Source organism: Xenia sp. Carnegie-2017, unplaced genomic scaffold (genome assembly GCF_021976095.1).
Source record: "Xenia sp. Carnegie-2017 unplaced genomic scaffold, XeniaSp_v1 HiC_scaffold_71, whole genome shotgun sequence".
NCBI lineage: Eukaryota > Metazoa > Cnidaria > Anthozoa > Malacalcyonacea > Xeniidae > Xenia > Xenia sp. Carnegie-2017.
In genome coordinates this window covers 248,856-262,246 of record NW_025813539.1, presented here as the reverse complement: position 1 = coordinate 262,246, position 13,391 = coordinate 248,856, and the positions used below count along the sequence as shown (strand labels likewise).

General features: G+C 31.9%; 2 protein-coding genes and 1 long non-coding RNA gene across 3 annotated transcripts; 1 reads left to right on the top strand and 2 right to left on the bottom strand.

Annotated features, from left to right (window-relative positions):
• Positions 1 to 26: 26 nt before the first annotated feature.
• Positions 27 to 525, top strand: LOC124459232. Its single transcript, XR_006953521.1, has 2 exons — positions 27 to 322; positions 392 to 525. It is a non-coding gene; the product is annotated as an uncharacterized LOC124459232 (long non-coding RNA).
• A 2,599-nt stretch (positions 526 to 3,124) lies between these two features.
• Positions 3,125 to 5,488, bottom strand: LOC124459228 (cytoplasmic dynein 1 heavy chain 1-like). Its single transcript, XM_047008739.1, has 4 exons — positions 5,484 to 5,488; positions 4,948 to 5,101; positions 4,683 to 4,848; positions 3,125 to 3,240 (listed from the first exon to the last, which is right to left on the bottom strand). The coding sequence occupies exons 2-4, from the start codon at positions 5,067 to 5,069 to the stop codon at positions 3,211 to 3,213; spliced, it is 318 nt and encodes a 105-aa protein (XP_046864695.1). The 5' UTR covers positions 5,070 to 5,101; positions 5,484 to 5,488; the 3' UTR covers positions 3,125 to 3,210.
• An 831-nt stretch (positions 5,489 to 6,319) lies between these two features.
• Positions 6,320 to 13,359, bottom strand: LOC124459304 (cytoplasmic dynein 1 heavy chain 1-like). The gene is given in 19 exon segments (XM_047008793.1): positions 6,320 to 6,855; positions 7,228 to 7,384; positions 7,459 to 7,544; positions 7,920 to 7,960; positions 7,963 to 8,071; positions 8,270 to 8,485; positions 8,740 to 8,866; positions 9,027 to 9,203; positions 9,205 to 9,265; positions 9,611 to 9,761; positions 9,878 to 9,978; positions 10,081 to 10,247; positions 10,249 to 10,361; positions 10,501 to 10,683; positions 11,433 to 11,618; positions 11,798 to 11,960; positions 12,278 to 12,451; positions 12,944 to 13,110; positions 13,257 to 13,359. Coding segments are annotated over 19 exon segments (2,814 nt in total). The 5' UTR covers positions 13,344 to 13,359; the 3' UTR covers positions 6,320 to 6,507.
• Between the last annotated feature and the right edge of the window lie 32 nt (positions 13,360 to 13,391).

Here is a 13,391-nt window from a genome sequence, read left to right as displayed (position 1 = left end):
GTGACGTCATTCAACTTAGTCATACTAATGATCGACTATTCTGTGTTTAGAATCTGTTATCGCAACTGCGAAATGTTGGTCAAGATTATAACAAGTAATCTTTCCTTTTGACTTACATTTTTTATGGTTTTTTTTCACAATCACTGATTTCAATAACTTTCTCCAGAACACTACTTCAGAGAGTTTCCATGGTAACACTTGATGATTTGAAAAGAGTCGGTGAAAAATAGTTTAGTCGTCTGTTTAGTATAGAGAGTTCAAACTGTGCCATTTGTTGTCATCTGTCAAAAGTTGAAGAAATCCGGGCTTCATTTGCACAACAGTATGTGTGTTGAGATGCAGTGTCTAGTCCAATGATGATTTCTACAATATTTTTTGTCATTTTCTGTAGGTTTGGTCGACAAATGACCGTGATTACATCAGTGGATAACGAAATAAATTTTTTCTTCAATGAAGTATTTAATACAATCTAATATTTTATTATTTATTGTTGAATAATAAAGCCTCCATACGGTCAACATCAAATATAAATGAATAATCACAATTTTTATACAAACTATGTTTCGTAAAAGGTAGTTTTGCACAAAACCAGCTTTTTTTCTCAGGCTGTATACTTGCTTTGAATAATTTAGTGTCATATTACAACTGCGTATATTGTTACGAATAATTATTTTAATGTCGACATGGGTGAAAAAGAAAAAAAAACAAACTAAATCAAAGTTATACAACTAAATCAAAGTTATACAACTAAATCAAAGTTATACAACTAAATCAAAGTTATACAAGGAATTATAATTTGTTTTTTTAATAAACTGTCCTTAAGCTGAAATTATCATATGAAAAGAAAGGTATTAAAATAAATAGTTATGTTGCTGTTTCATTATGTTGTTGTAAGTAAACTTTTGCGCTTTCTGCTAATATATTTATATATAATTATTAAGCGAAGCATGGTGTCACATAATTCAAAGTAAATTTTTTTTTAATTCTAAGTTTGTGCCACCTCCAGATCTTTCAAATATTATGGAGGATATAAAATACCATAGAATTGTGAAGTTTAAAAATATCCGAGTGAATATATCCAGAGTTATGAGTAATTTTCTAATTTTTTGCGCTTTCTGCTAATATATTTATATATAATTATTGAGTCGAGCATGGCGTCACATATCTTTAAAGTGAATATTTTTTTGTTTCTAAGTTTGTGCCATCTCCAGATCTTTGTTATATTATAAAAGATATAAAATGCTATAGAATTGTGAAGTTTAAAAAAGTTGGACGAAATAGATCAAGAGTTATGACTATATTTCTAAATGTAGGGTTTTCCCCTAATTTATTTATATGTAAATATTAAGCGAGCATGGCGTCACATAATTTTAAAGTAAATTTTTTTTTAAATCTAAGTTTGTGCCACGTCTAAATCTTTTATAGGCCTCCTCCTTCTCAGCCTTACTCTCAATCAATCCTTTGTAAATCCCTTGCCACAGTTTTCATATCATAAATGTTTCTTACGAACAACCGTGCTGTTTCATGTTATTCTTATTAAATGTTTTACTAAAATGTTCACATTGATAAGGTTTTTCTTGTGTGTATCTTCATGTGTCTTTTTAATTTATTAGACTCTTTAAATCTTTTACCACAATGTTCACAATGATAAGGTTTCTCCCCAGTATGTATCCTAATGTGTGTTTTCAGGTGAGACTTGTTATTAAATCTTTTACCACAATGTTCACATTGATAAGGTTTCTCTCCTGTATGTATCGTAAGGTGTCGATTTAAGTCTCTAGGCGCTTTAAATGTTTTACCACAGTTTTACATTGATAAGGTTTCTCTCCCGTATGTTTCCTAAGGTGTTGTTTCAAGGCTACATTCCATATAAAAGTTTTACCACAATGTTCACATTTATAAGGGGAGAAACCTTATGACAAATATTCAAGCAACTGTATGGATGAATTCATGAATATCACAATTCTTGAATGTGTGTATAATGGATTCCATATAAATGTTTTACCACAATGTTCACATTTATAAGCAGAGAAACCTTATAAATGTGAACATTGTCGTAAAACTTCATAGCATTTGATGTTCCCTTCCATTGGTGTACTTCAAAGAAATGAAATTTTTTCGAAAGACGTTCTCCATCGTTAAAACAACTGCATTGGTCACAATTTTAAAGCAAATATCAAATCGCAGTTAATGAACTGATGTTTAAATATTCATGACTGTAAACTAACAAAAGTAAAGTACTTACAAATGTTAAGATCATCATTAGGTACATCTTCCTCTGTATAAATCTTTTTGGATGACTTTCTTAATGATCGTCTTAAAGAAGTCTTTTTCAGAGCTTTACAGTTATATTTGATGGATTTTCTTTTAATGATGGATTTAGTTTTTTTGTCATTTACATCGTTGACCTTGGGTTTTGACGTTGACGAATTACTGATTGTTTTAGAAGAAACCTGTAAAAACGTTTTATTGAAATTCAACCAAAAAATGTGAAAATATTTACTTAGAGCTCATCTTTTCCTTTTATCCATTTTCTAAAACATAACTGTTTATTTGCAAATTTCTTCATGACTTCAGTTTATAATGTTGTTTTAAAAACTATAAGAAAGCAATTTCATTTTTACCAAACATGAATGCAAAATACATTATAATGAATAATGAATGTTGTTTATTTATTATTTTTTATTTGTTCGCATGTTAGAGACGGTTTAAAATTCTAAAGCTGTTGAATGTATATGTACCCTGGTTGAAATACTTATTTATAAAAAGATTTCGACTGCCAACAAATAGTGGTGCACGCAGCCTTAGTTTTGGTTCTGCCCTTATGAAATTTTAGAATATCATCATTCATTCCAGTTTCAGAATTTATTGTTTTCTCAATAAGTGAACACGGAGTAAAACTTTTTCGAAAAAGAGAGGAAATTTAAGGGACAGTGACAATATATATTTGTGATTACATTCAGTCAGCCATGATGGTGATGAAAGATGACAGAGATATTTGATAAGATCTCTCTTGTTGTTTCATGAAATGCTTAGTTTTGGAAAGAAGTAGAATCTTCCGCAGCAATGTTTTATCAATTAAGGTTGATCGTGCAAGGAAACTGATTAAGTGAAGTATGTAAGAAAAAAGCCACCAACCTTTCTTTGGATTGCAAACATAAATATGCAACCTCATGTGATATTCCTTGCAATGACTCCCAGACTTTGACTTCAATGATTGTCGGTCCCCATTTCCCGTACCTGTATGGGGATTATAGAGTGGTTAGCTGGTGGATTTAACAGATGTACTCTTTCGTAGACGAAATCGTTATTTTTAATCTCTAGAAAATAACGAGATTATATTTTTTACCCTGTGATAGCAAAAAGAGGATATTTTGAAGATAGCCTTGTGTAATCGTGCATTTAGTCATTCTTTTTATCCATATTTTTTTCTCTTGCGCCGTGTGGTTAAAGTATATTTTGTTTTTTTTTATACAAACGCATCCAGTTATTATTATTCTACGTACAAAGAGAATCATGCAAATACTCTTTAAGCGATTCAAAAGCAAACATAGCCTTAGCAACTGTATGGATGAATTCATGAATATCACAATTCTTGAATGTGTGTATAAAACATTAACACAATAAAAACGTCAGTCAATTTATTTTTGACTATTGTTTGAAAGATTAACCATAAAGAAGTGTCCAGGTGATTCTAGAACACAATCTTATCTTTTGTTTAAAATTTTTTCATCACTCCTTTATGCGTTACTTCACTGAAGAAGAGCCATACACAACGCGGATATATATGTTATATCAGCTGCTGTTCCTGTATTTCAAAGTGAATGTTAAACACAAAAACAATGCCGGCAAAACACAGATAATAATATTATTGTTATGATAATACAATAATACATAATACATATTAATATTAATATTATGATATTATGAAAACAGTATTATTAATATTATGATAACATTATTATGATTATTATCATAATCATAATACAATAATTACAGTAGATACAATGGGATACATATAATAATAACAGTAGCTTATTTCTTTTTTTTCACAAACATTCAATCATTCGACTTTCCTATAAAAAATGTAAGTAGGAAAAATATTCTATAGGACCAAACACATTGTTTAGAGAAATATGAAATCATGCTTTTGGTGCACATAACAAAGCTAACAAACGTTGACAAAATGACTTTCATATTTCCTTGTAACATCGCTTTGTAATGGATTTTTATTTCTGGAACCCGTTTCACGATGACTGGATAGCGTTATCCATTGGATAGTAAAATTTTCAAACTTGTAAAAAAGTGTTTATATTTTCTTTACGATATACAAATTTTTGTAATCTTGGAAGCAATATTTTCTTTTAGTGAATGCTCATTTCAAATCCTATATTTTTCTCGGTTTTTTTAACGTTCAAAAAAATTTGCTATCCAGTGGATAGCTCTATTCTGCCTTCGTGCAACCGTCCCCAGGTCGAAATGAGAATCTTAATCAATTAGCAAAGAAAATACTTCTAATTCAACAATACAAGAACTGTTTTCAAAGTAAGAACGATCACTGATCACTGAAACGTAAGAAGTATTTGCAGAACTCTCTACATGTAAATTTTTCTTAATTCTCATATCGTTATAGTCATGTAACACCTTGAAAAGTATTCCTATCTCTTTCATCACATTAGTACCTGAGACATTGTATAAAACTCTACCATGGCATCAGTCAACTGTTGAGCAGAGCTTCTTAGTGAGGGGATCAACCTGAACATGGCTCGATTACAGGTTCCGTATATCTGCGTTAAAGAAACTGCACCATGATAGTCGACATACACAACAGGCCCGTGACGTAAAAATCTACAAGAAATAACAATAAAACTTGTTGAGCACGTGACATACAGGGAATGGTTATTATAAACGTTGATAATCTCGTTAAAATAACATCTTATGGGTCACCTGTGAGTGAGTGGCTTTCTTCCTGGATCCGTAGGAGGATTACATGCTCCAACAAACTGAATTCTTTCTAACCTCACCCAAGATTGATCAGATGAGCGATAGAAACCATTGTGCTCTACCATTTGACGCAAGAAGGAAATAACTCTCTGGGTACCTGGTAAAACAATCCATGTGAATGCTTATAGATCAGTTTTACAGTATGGTACATGATGATAATAACTATAGGAAATATTCTGATAAAAATACGTTCTTGCTGCAATATAGTCGGCGATAACATGCTATTTAATATCAACAAATGACGTCTGCATATTCTAAGAGAAAGTCAAAATGTCGAGGGTTTTCTTAAATCGCCAAACAAATTTGAAGGAGTATCAACCTAAGATTATAGCCATTTAACACTTTCCTAAAGTAGCGTATGTGTACTAGATGGCCACTACATTTGCAAGAACTTAAGAGACGATTTTATCTACTAGAACAAATCACACGATTTATATTCAATACCAAACACATTAATACCATGATTATCCTTATCATACCATAATTATCCTTAATATGATATAATCATATTAAGATAAGATTAATATTTAACAATAAATCAATAATATAATATAATATATTATATAAGATATAATATAAAATTATATAAAATTATATTATATGATATCATATAATATAATATGATATATTATTGATTAAATTCATTACCATAATTATCCATGTCATACTATAATTATCCTTATCATACCATAATTATCCATGTCAGGTAATGCGAACAGCTTGTTTAAACATCGAGAATAACGAACAGCTTGTTTAAACATCTTGTTAAAACAGCTTGTTTAAACATCGAGAATAACGAACAGCTTGTTTAAACATCTTGTTAAAACAGCTTGTTTAAACATCGAGAATAACGAACAGCTTGTTTAAACATCTTGTTAAAACAGCTTGTTTAAACATCGAGAATAACGAACAGCTTGTTTAAACATCTTGTTAAAACAGCTTGTTTAAACATTTGCGAACAGCTTGTTTAAACATCGAGAATAACGAACAGCTTGTTTAAACATCTTGTTAAAACAGCTTGTTTAAACATCGAGAATAACGAACAGCTTGTTTAAACATCTTGTTAAAACAGCTTGTTTAAACATTTGCGAACAGCTTGTTTAAACATCGAGAATAACGAACAGCTTGTTTAAACATCTTGTTAAAACAGCTTGTTTAAACATCGAGAATAACGAACAGCTTGTTTAAACATCTTGTTAAAACAGCTTGTTTAAACATTTGCGAACAGCTTGTTTAAACATCGAGAATAACGAACCCAACGCCCTCAATCGAGTGAACCTAAGAAAACGTCATAAAAACAGATCAAATAAAAAACTTGAAGAAAAATTATTTGTAAATTTATTACTCTTTGAATGCACTAAAAATATACAACAATCAACTTGTATATTTGTATACTTGTATATACAACAATCAACTTGTATAGCAACAAAACAAAAAACTTTTCACTGGTAAAAAGTTAAGTTCTGTCGATTTGTTAAAATTTGTGTACAAAATAGCAACAATTTATTCTGCTAAACTTCTATTTTCTAGGCACTTGAGTATTAAAAAAGGGAAAAACACTTTAATCCACATATCAAAGACAAAACTAAACATAAAAAACATTATGATAAACACTGTTAAACGAGCCTGCATAGCTGGAGACAACACGTTTTCTTCCGTTTTTCTGCTCTGTTTTCTCAAAGTGATGTCCTCTTCGATCTCCTCTATTGGCTTGGCCTTCAACTCACTCAGGAAATTATCAAAAATCATTTCTGTTGATACGATATCTTCACTAAACCACACCATTCCACATCTACTGACAGTTGCCAATGTAGCGTAACGCAAGTCTTGCACTTCAAACATTACACGTACCTATAAACAGCGAAAAAACTCGAGATAACAGATTCCAGAATCTTCATTAAGTTATCAACGAAAGTTTTGGAAAAAGTTCAAAGTTTCACTCCTTACTCAACGTAATTTGAAGAAAATACACAAGGGCGGGGGGGGGGCGCTCTATAAATATGGGCAATAGTAGCTAAATTAAGAAACAATAAAAATATTAAAATATTTTCATATTAAAATATTTTCTTTGCTTGAAATATTTTCATACAGTGGTATATTTAAGCTATCGAAAAAAGGTACAAATTATTCAAATACGAGAATAAAAAAAAACCCAGTGAAGCCAGCCCACAACATTTAAACGTAAACCATGCCATGAATAAAAAGCAGATAAGATAAACTTACATTCCGTGGAATTCCCAATCTCTCACCGTTAGGTAGAGTTAAACGTTCATTGTCATCAAGAACACTGTTTATATTTTCCACCCATTCAGGGTCAACATCGCCATCAAATATGATCCACTGACGTTTGCTCAATTCACCACGAACATTATCTATGATCCTTAAAAATGAGACAACATAACATCATTTATTGTTATACATGTTATTACTCTTTTTTAAAATGATTTTGCTTACTTTCTTAAGAAATGTGTGAATAAGCCATCACTCCATTCTCGAGTGTTGGGATCAAGTGTACCATAAAGTTCATCTTTAGACATGGCCTAGAAGCATAAAAATACAGAGCTTATAATTCTATACAAACATACATTAACGATACAATACATTAAACTACTCAAGAATACTACATATGATAGTTTCACAACAATAAAACATATTATGCATTCTTCAACAGGACAATCATGAGCGTTCATTCACTTACAAGGTGAACTTGTCGACCAACTAGTTTTAAATTCAAATCAATTGTTTAATATTTAAAAAGGGAGAGCGTTGTAAAAGATTCAACAAAATTTAATTTTAAGATTTAATTTGTCAACATCTGTCTCAACATTTGTCTGGTAGATGATAAAAGGAGCCAAGCAAGATACACAACATCAAATTAAAACATTTCAAATTTTTGGGAGAAGATTTCGACTTACCTTGGGATCAATGACATGGGCAACACCTTCAACACCTTCAATCTTTCTAAAGCTTTAAGAAGAACTCGCCATGCCGTACTCTTCCCACTGCTACTTGGCCCAACCATCATTAAACCATGGTGAATCAAACTTATCTGATATAACTGAAGTATCTACGTAAAAAAACAACAAAGGTTGAAAGAATATAGGACATACGTCTTCAATAATGACAACAATGAAGACATCAGAATACTATTACAGCGGATAGTTGTTTTACATCTTTTTATTTCCAGCGGTGTTCATTGCAGACGCAACTAATAAATATACTTCATTTAGTACATTATAAAAATTTATGTAGTTACAATCCTTACCTTATCCACCCAAGCGGTTCCTTCATCCTCACCATCACCAAAAGTGAGAAACATTTCAGCACAAACTTTCTTAATTTCTTCTTTCAAATTAGTCATTTCAACGCCCATATACTTAACTCCAGGGAAGACATCAGACGACAAACTATGCAACAAAGGAATGTCTTCAGCAAAAAACAATTTGGGAACCACAGTTTCAAAAACACTTTGAATAAGGATCTGCAAGAAATTTACAAGACAAAAAATTAAAAAATCCTGGTAATTCAAAGACGTGCATAGTGTAGTCCTAAAAACTATGCAAATTTTTCATTTGCAACACCAGAGTGAAAGATGATCGCAAAAAAGTTCAATTTTAGCAATATCCTTGAAGTAATATAAAAAAACCCCAATAAAACAGATAACCATTACATAACATTCACTTCCTTGCTGTTCATCTAATCCTTCGGATATTGAAGCTTCATCAACAGCTTCACCTTTGGTTCTTCTTTAACTTTTGATATTTTGTCTCGTTTCACATTACCGGCACTGATCAATACACTCTTCAACGCACGAAGACCAATATCGTAATGAGATTGATTTGAAAGTTGCTCCAAACAAAGCCTGAATATAAAACAAATTATGTGACTTAGTTTATCAAAAACAACCGCATAATTCATTAACAAATCATGTAGGCAATTCTTAGAATACCGACCAAGCAGACCTAGGTAAGTTTATTTAATTATTCCTTAACATCAGTCAAACAATCGTCAAATACACTTACTTGAAGAACGGTACAACCTTGCTGGCCAATTTTTCAGCCATCCTAAATCCTTGTGAATAAAGCATAACTTGTGCAATAAGCTGCCTGTCAGGACTAGTCATTGCCAGACTACAGAATAATTTCTTCAAGTTATCAGGTAGATTAGATCGTCCTGCATAACCTGGATTCATTGTCACAGATGGCCATATCACGACTCACTTTCACTTGTTTGCTCACCAATTCAATAAAAATATGAGAATCTAAAAAATATAGTATTTTATATACCGAAACACAAATTCCGAAAAACAAGTCATCTTGAGATAGCAAAATATAGATCAACAATACAAGACGCAAAATAAAACTGTAGATAAAGTCGAAAATTTACAGGGCTTTTTTGCGTCTTGTATTGATACATATTATGCTATCTCAAGATAACTTATTTTATTCGCAATTTGTTTTTTGCTCTACTTTTTTAAACTGTTGACTGGAAATGTTTTTTTTATAGTCTTTTATGTACCCAGATTTTATTTATCTGCAAAATGTAACTGCGCATGGTCATACATTAACTATCAAACTTCAAATTTTCACAAATTTAGTGGACATACCATCACTGTTACTGTGCTCTTTTAAAGCTTCTTGGATTGTTTGAATTTGCTGCGAGACAGCCGACAACATTCTTTCTTCCAGACGATTAAATTCATCAAAACAGCCCCATGCACCAACTTGACAGAGACCAACAAATATACGACCCATTGCCTATATTTTGCAAAAACAAATTAAAAAAAAATCAGCCAGAAAAACTGCAAAACGTAAGTTTACCATGAACGACTTAAATTTAGTAATTTCATTTTTCATAACTTAAGAAACTCAACCTGAAAGTCAAAAGTTTCATCACAGTTGAATACAAGAACAAATCTTCCCAGTTGATAACCAAGGGCTTTGACAGACTCTGTTTCTCCAGTACCAGCGGGTCCTTTGAAATAACAACATATTATTCAATCAAAAAAATAGTTTACTTTATTTAGACGTCATTAAAATGTTTGAAAGATGAAATCCCATTTCTAAGAATACTCACCAAATGGCGATACACCAAGGCGTCCTTCTAAAGCTTGAGTCATGGTTAGATAACAACGATCAGTCAAGGGAGTCTGTACAAGTTTATCTTGAACACCAAGATACTCAAAACCATAATTGAATTTAGCATTGGCCATTTGAATCGAAAGTTGTTTTAGTACATCTTTGATTTGGATCAAAGTAAAATCTCATCTCTTTCAACCAATCAAATGCTTTCGCTCCCAGAGTTTTATTGTTGATCAGATTACGTGTGACGTCACGTTGGTGGACAAGCTCAGAAATCTACAAATTAAATATTTGCACGTGTATCCAGCGTGTTTTTCGCTACGTAAAAGATATTTTAGTCAACAATCGATAACAAGATTCACGTCCTGATGTTAAAACCTAAGCATACTACGTTTTAAAACATCAATTTACTCACCAAATGTTCTAATTTACGCCTTCTCACAGCTGGCTGTTCGTGAAGTACAGAGTCAGCTAGGACATTCAATGACGCCTCCACAATCCTCAATACTTGCTGTACAGCGGCAACATCAACCTTCTGAAGCGCAGCTTCTGTGTACTGGGACCAAGATACTTGACATGCAAGAACAACCAGTTGAGCCTGTACATAAGAATCATAATTACACATTAAATACTTAACAAATAGATAATACAGTTATACAGTTATACAGTTATAGATACACGGGTCTATACAGTTATACAGTTACACAGTCTATACAGTAATAGATACACGGGTATGAGTTACAGTTATACAGTTATACAGTTATACAGTGTACAGTTATACAGTTATAGATACACGGGTCTATACAGTTATACAGATACACATTCTATACAGTTATAGATACACGGGTATGACGTCATTTGTGATAAAAACTAAAAAATAGGCCACGAGCCGCCGGGGCGAGTGACGATGAGCAATTTGGTTGAAATTTTGTTATCGAAGACGAAGTAGAAATTAATGTTTGAAAACCGTTTTTTCCCTTTCTTTTCGCTCAAATACGTTAACTGCCTCAACTAGGTCATTGTGAATATCTTTATTTTCCCATTCAGGGAAGTATTGCGATAAATTTTCAAATATATCCGCCATTTGTTTGTTTTTATAAACATGAAATGTTTTGTGACGTCAATTCTGTGCGTCTGTCCTCTTATAGATCATAGCCCTCGACCAATGAAATTGCTCAAATTCTTCTGGTTATTATATAAATGATAATAGCAAACTAAAGTTAAAACTTTATAAGTAACATCATCACAAGTAGCTTACTATATTAAAATACATCACATACAAAATATTATTAAAACAAACGACGATTTACTCCCAAACGAGTTAAAAACAAAAACTGACCACGATACCTGGTATTTGTCAACCCATTCAAGATATTTTTGAGCGTCAATATTTTCAGATTGAAATTGACTGACATCTTTCATTGCTGCAGCCAAAAGACTGGCCAAGGTTACTCTCATTTCTTTCTCGACACACGTCAACCATTCGTTCACTTTAGGATGTTCTTTCAACGAGACGGGTGTTTTAAATGAAACCTATTGAGAGGAAATCAATTAGTCTCTCGTTGTTTATTTTCATGAACAACATGAAAAAAATTCTTGTCGTCATTAAAAACAAGACAATAGTTGTGGTTATGAAACATCCATCGTTCTTTGGTGTAGTAAATACATATATACGTGTGAAGAAACTCGGAAAGTTACGTATTTCAACGTACTTCTTCGCCTTCTTTCGATGAAATTCTTGATATGATTTGATCTTCTTCATTAAGGATGATACTTGTGACGCCTGCAAACATCTTCTTGAAATGTTTCTGAAGTTTGGGAATACTTTTGTTGCCGATAATCTCCAAAATATCTTCATCACAAACGAAATAAAATCTAGGAAATTTTCAATAAGACATGTAAATGTTCTCAGAAGACTATCTTAACCATTTAAGAAGTGCTTTTTACTTTCTAGCATAGTATTTGTAGAAAAAAGAAAAGCCTCAAGTACAAAGACCAAAGTACAGTCAACCCATGTGCTACCTTTCTCAGAAAGCAGAATATAAAAACCCGACACAAAGTCCTGTTGCGTGTCATGACTAGTTCGATAAAAGATTTTTTAGAAGAATACTATTCTACTGGATTACTTTTCATACTATTTAATTCACAACTCCATGAGCCACATTAAAATATTTGAAAGTTTTATCATGTACTTTGGAAAGGAGGCTCGTTCACGTTCTAAATATTCACCCAAAGCTTTTTGAATCTTTCCTAAAAGATCAGCAAGTCGTTCCAACTGACGCTGTACTCCTTGGATATTTACAACATCCATAACCAAGGGCGATTTTGATACTTTCTTCATCAACGTCAAAAATTCCGTACTAATGCTATACGCAATAAAGTAAAAACAATCATTTATACTGTGAAAATAAATGTAAACAAATGATTTCATTTCACAAATGTAACATAAATAATAATAATGGTTTATAAGGTTTTGCACAATGCTTCAACGCACATGTCTATTAACTTATGATTGTCGCCAGATGCTTGAGTTTCTGGCGATACACGAAGACATTAAAATATTTTCATATTTACATGACCAAATCCTTGAAATCCATTATATTTCAATTTTTTTAAACTAATAAAACAATGAGGTGTTCTTTCTATCTTACACGAACGGTGAAAATAAGAATTTTTTCCCAAATCCTTAAAAATTGTTATCCTCAAGTTACTAATTTGTCAACGACATTAACAAACATAGATTTTTCTTCAGCAACGTAACTCAAAACAATGAAAATATAAGTATGTTTTCTAAATTTCTATATTCCGTCCCAAAGACTGCTTAGCCATAAATCTCCCTTAAATTATTTTCTTCGTACCTTGAAAATCTCTGTGTCTCTACAGGTAACAATGTCTTGATATCAGCACTTCCACTAAGAATACCATCAAGATAGACCCAACGACGTTGAACATCAATCCATACATCGAACGTATCATGAATACGATTCAGTTTCTCCTCCCATTGCAAAGCGTCTTCTTCAAATACCTTTTAAAAATGGAAACAAATTATCATTTATGCATTATAAACATGACACATTCGATGAATAAAATGTTTAAACTTTCAAATGTACGATTAAACCAATGGCAAGAAAACAAAATGTGTAGTTATGTCGATTGAATACCAAAACAAACCTTATAATAAGGCGATAACTTCATTGCGGTGACGCTGTTTAAATGTTCTTTTACTTTTGTAAAGAGATCATCCCAATAACTCGACATTTGTTCTGATAGTTGATCAATTCCAATTCAAACGTTTGCCACACATCG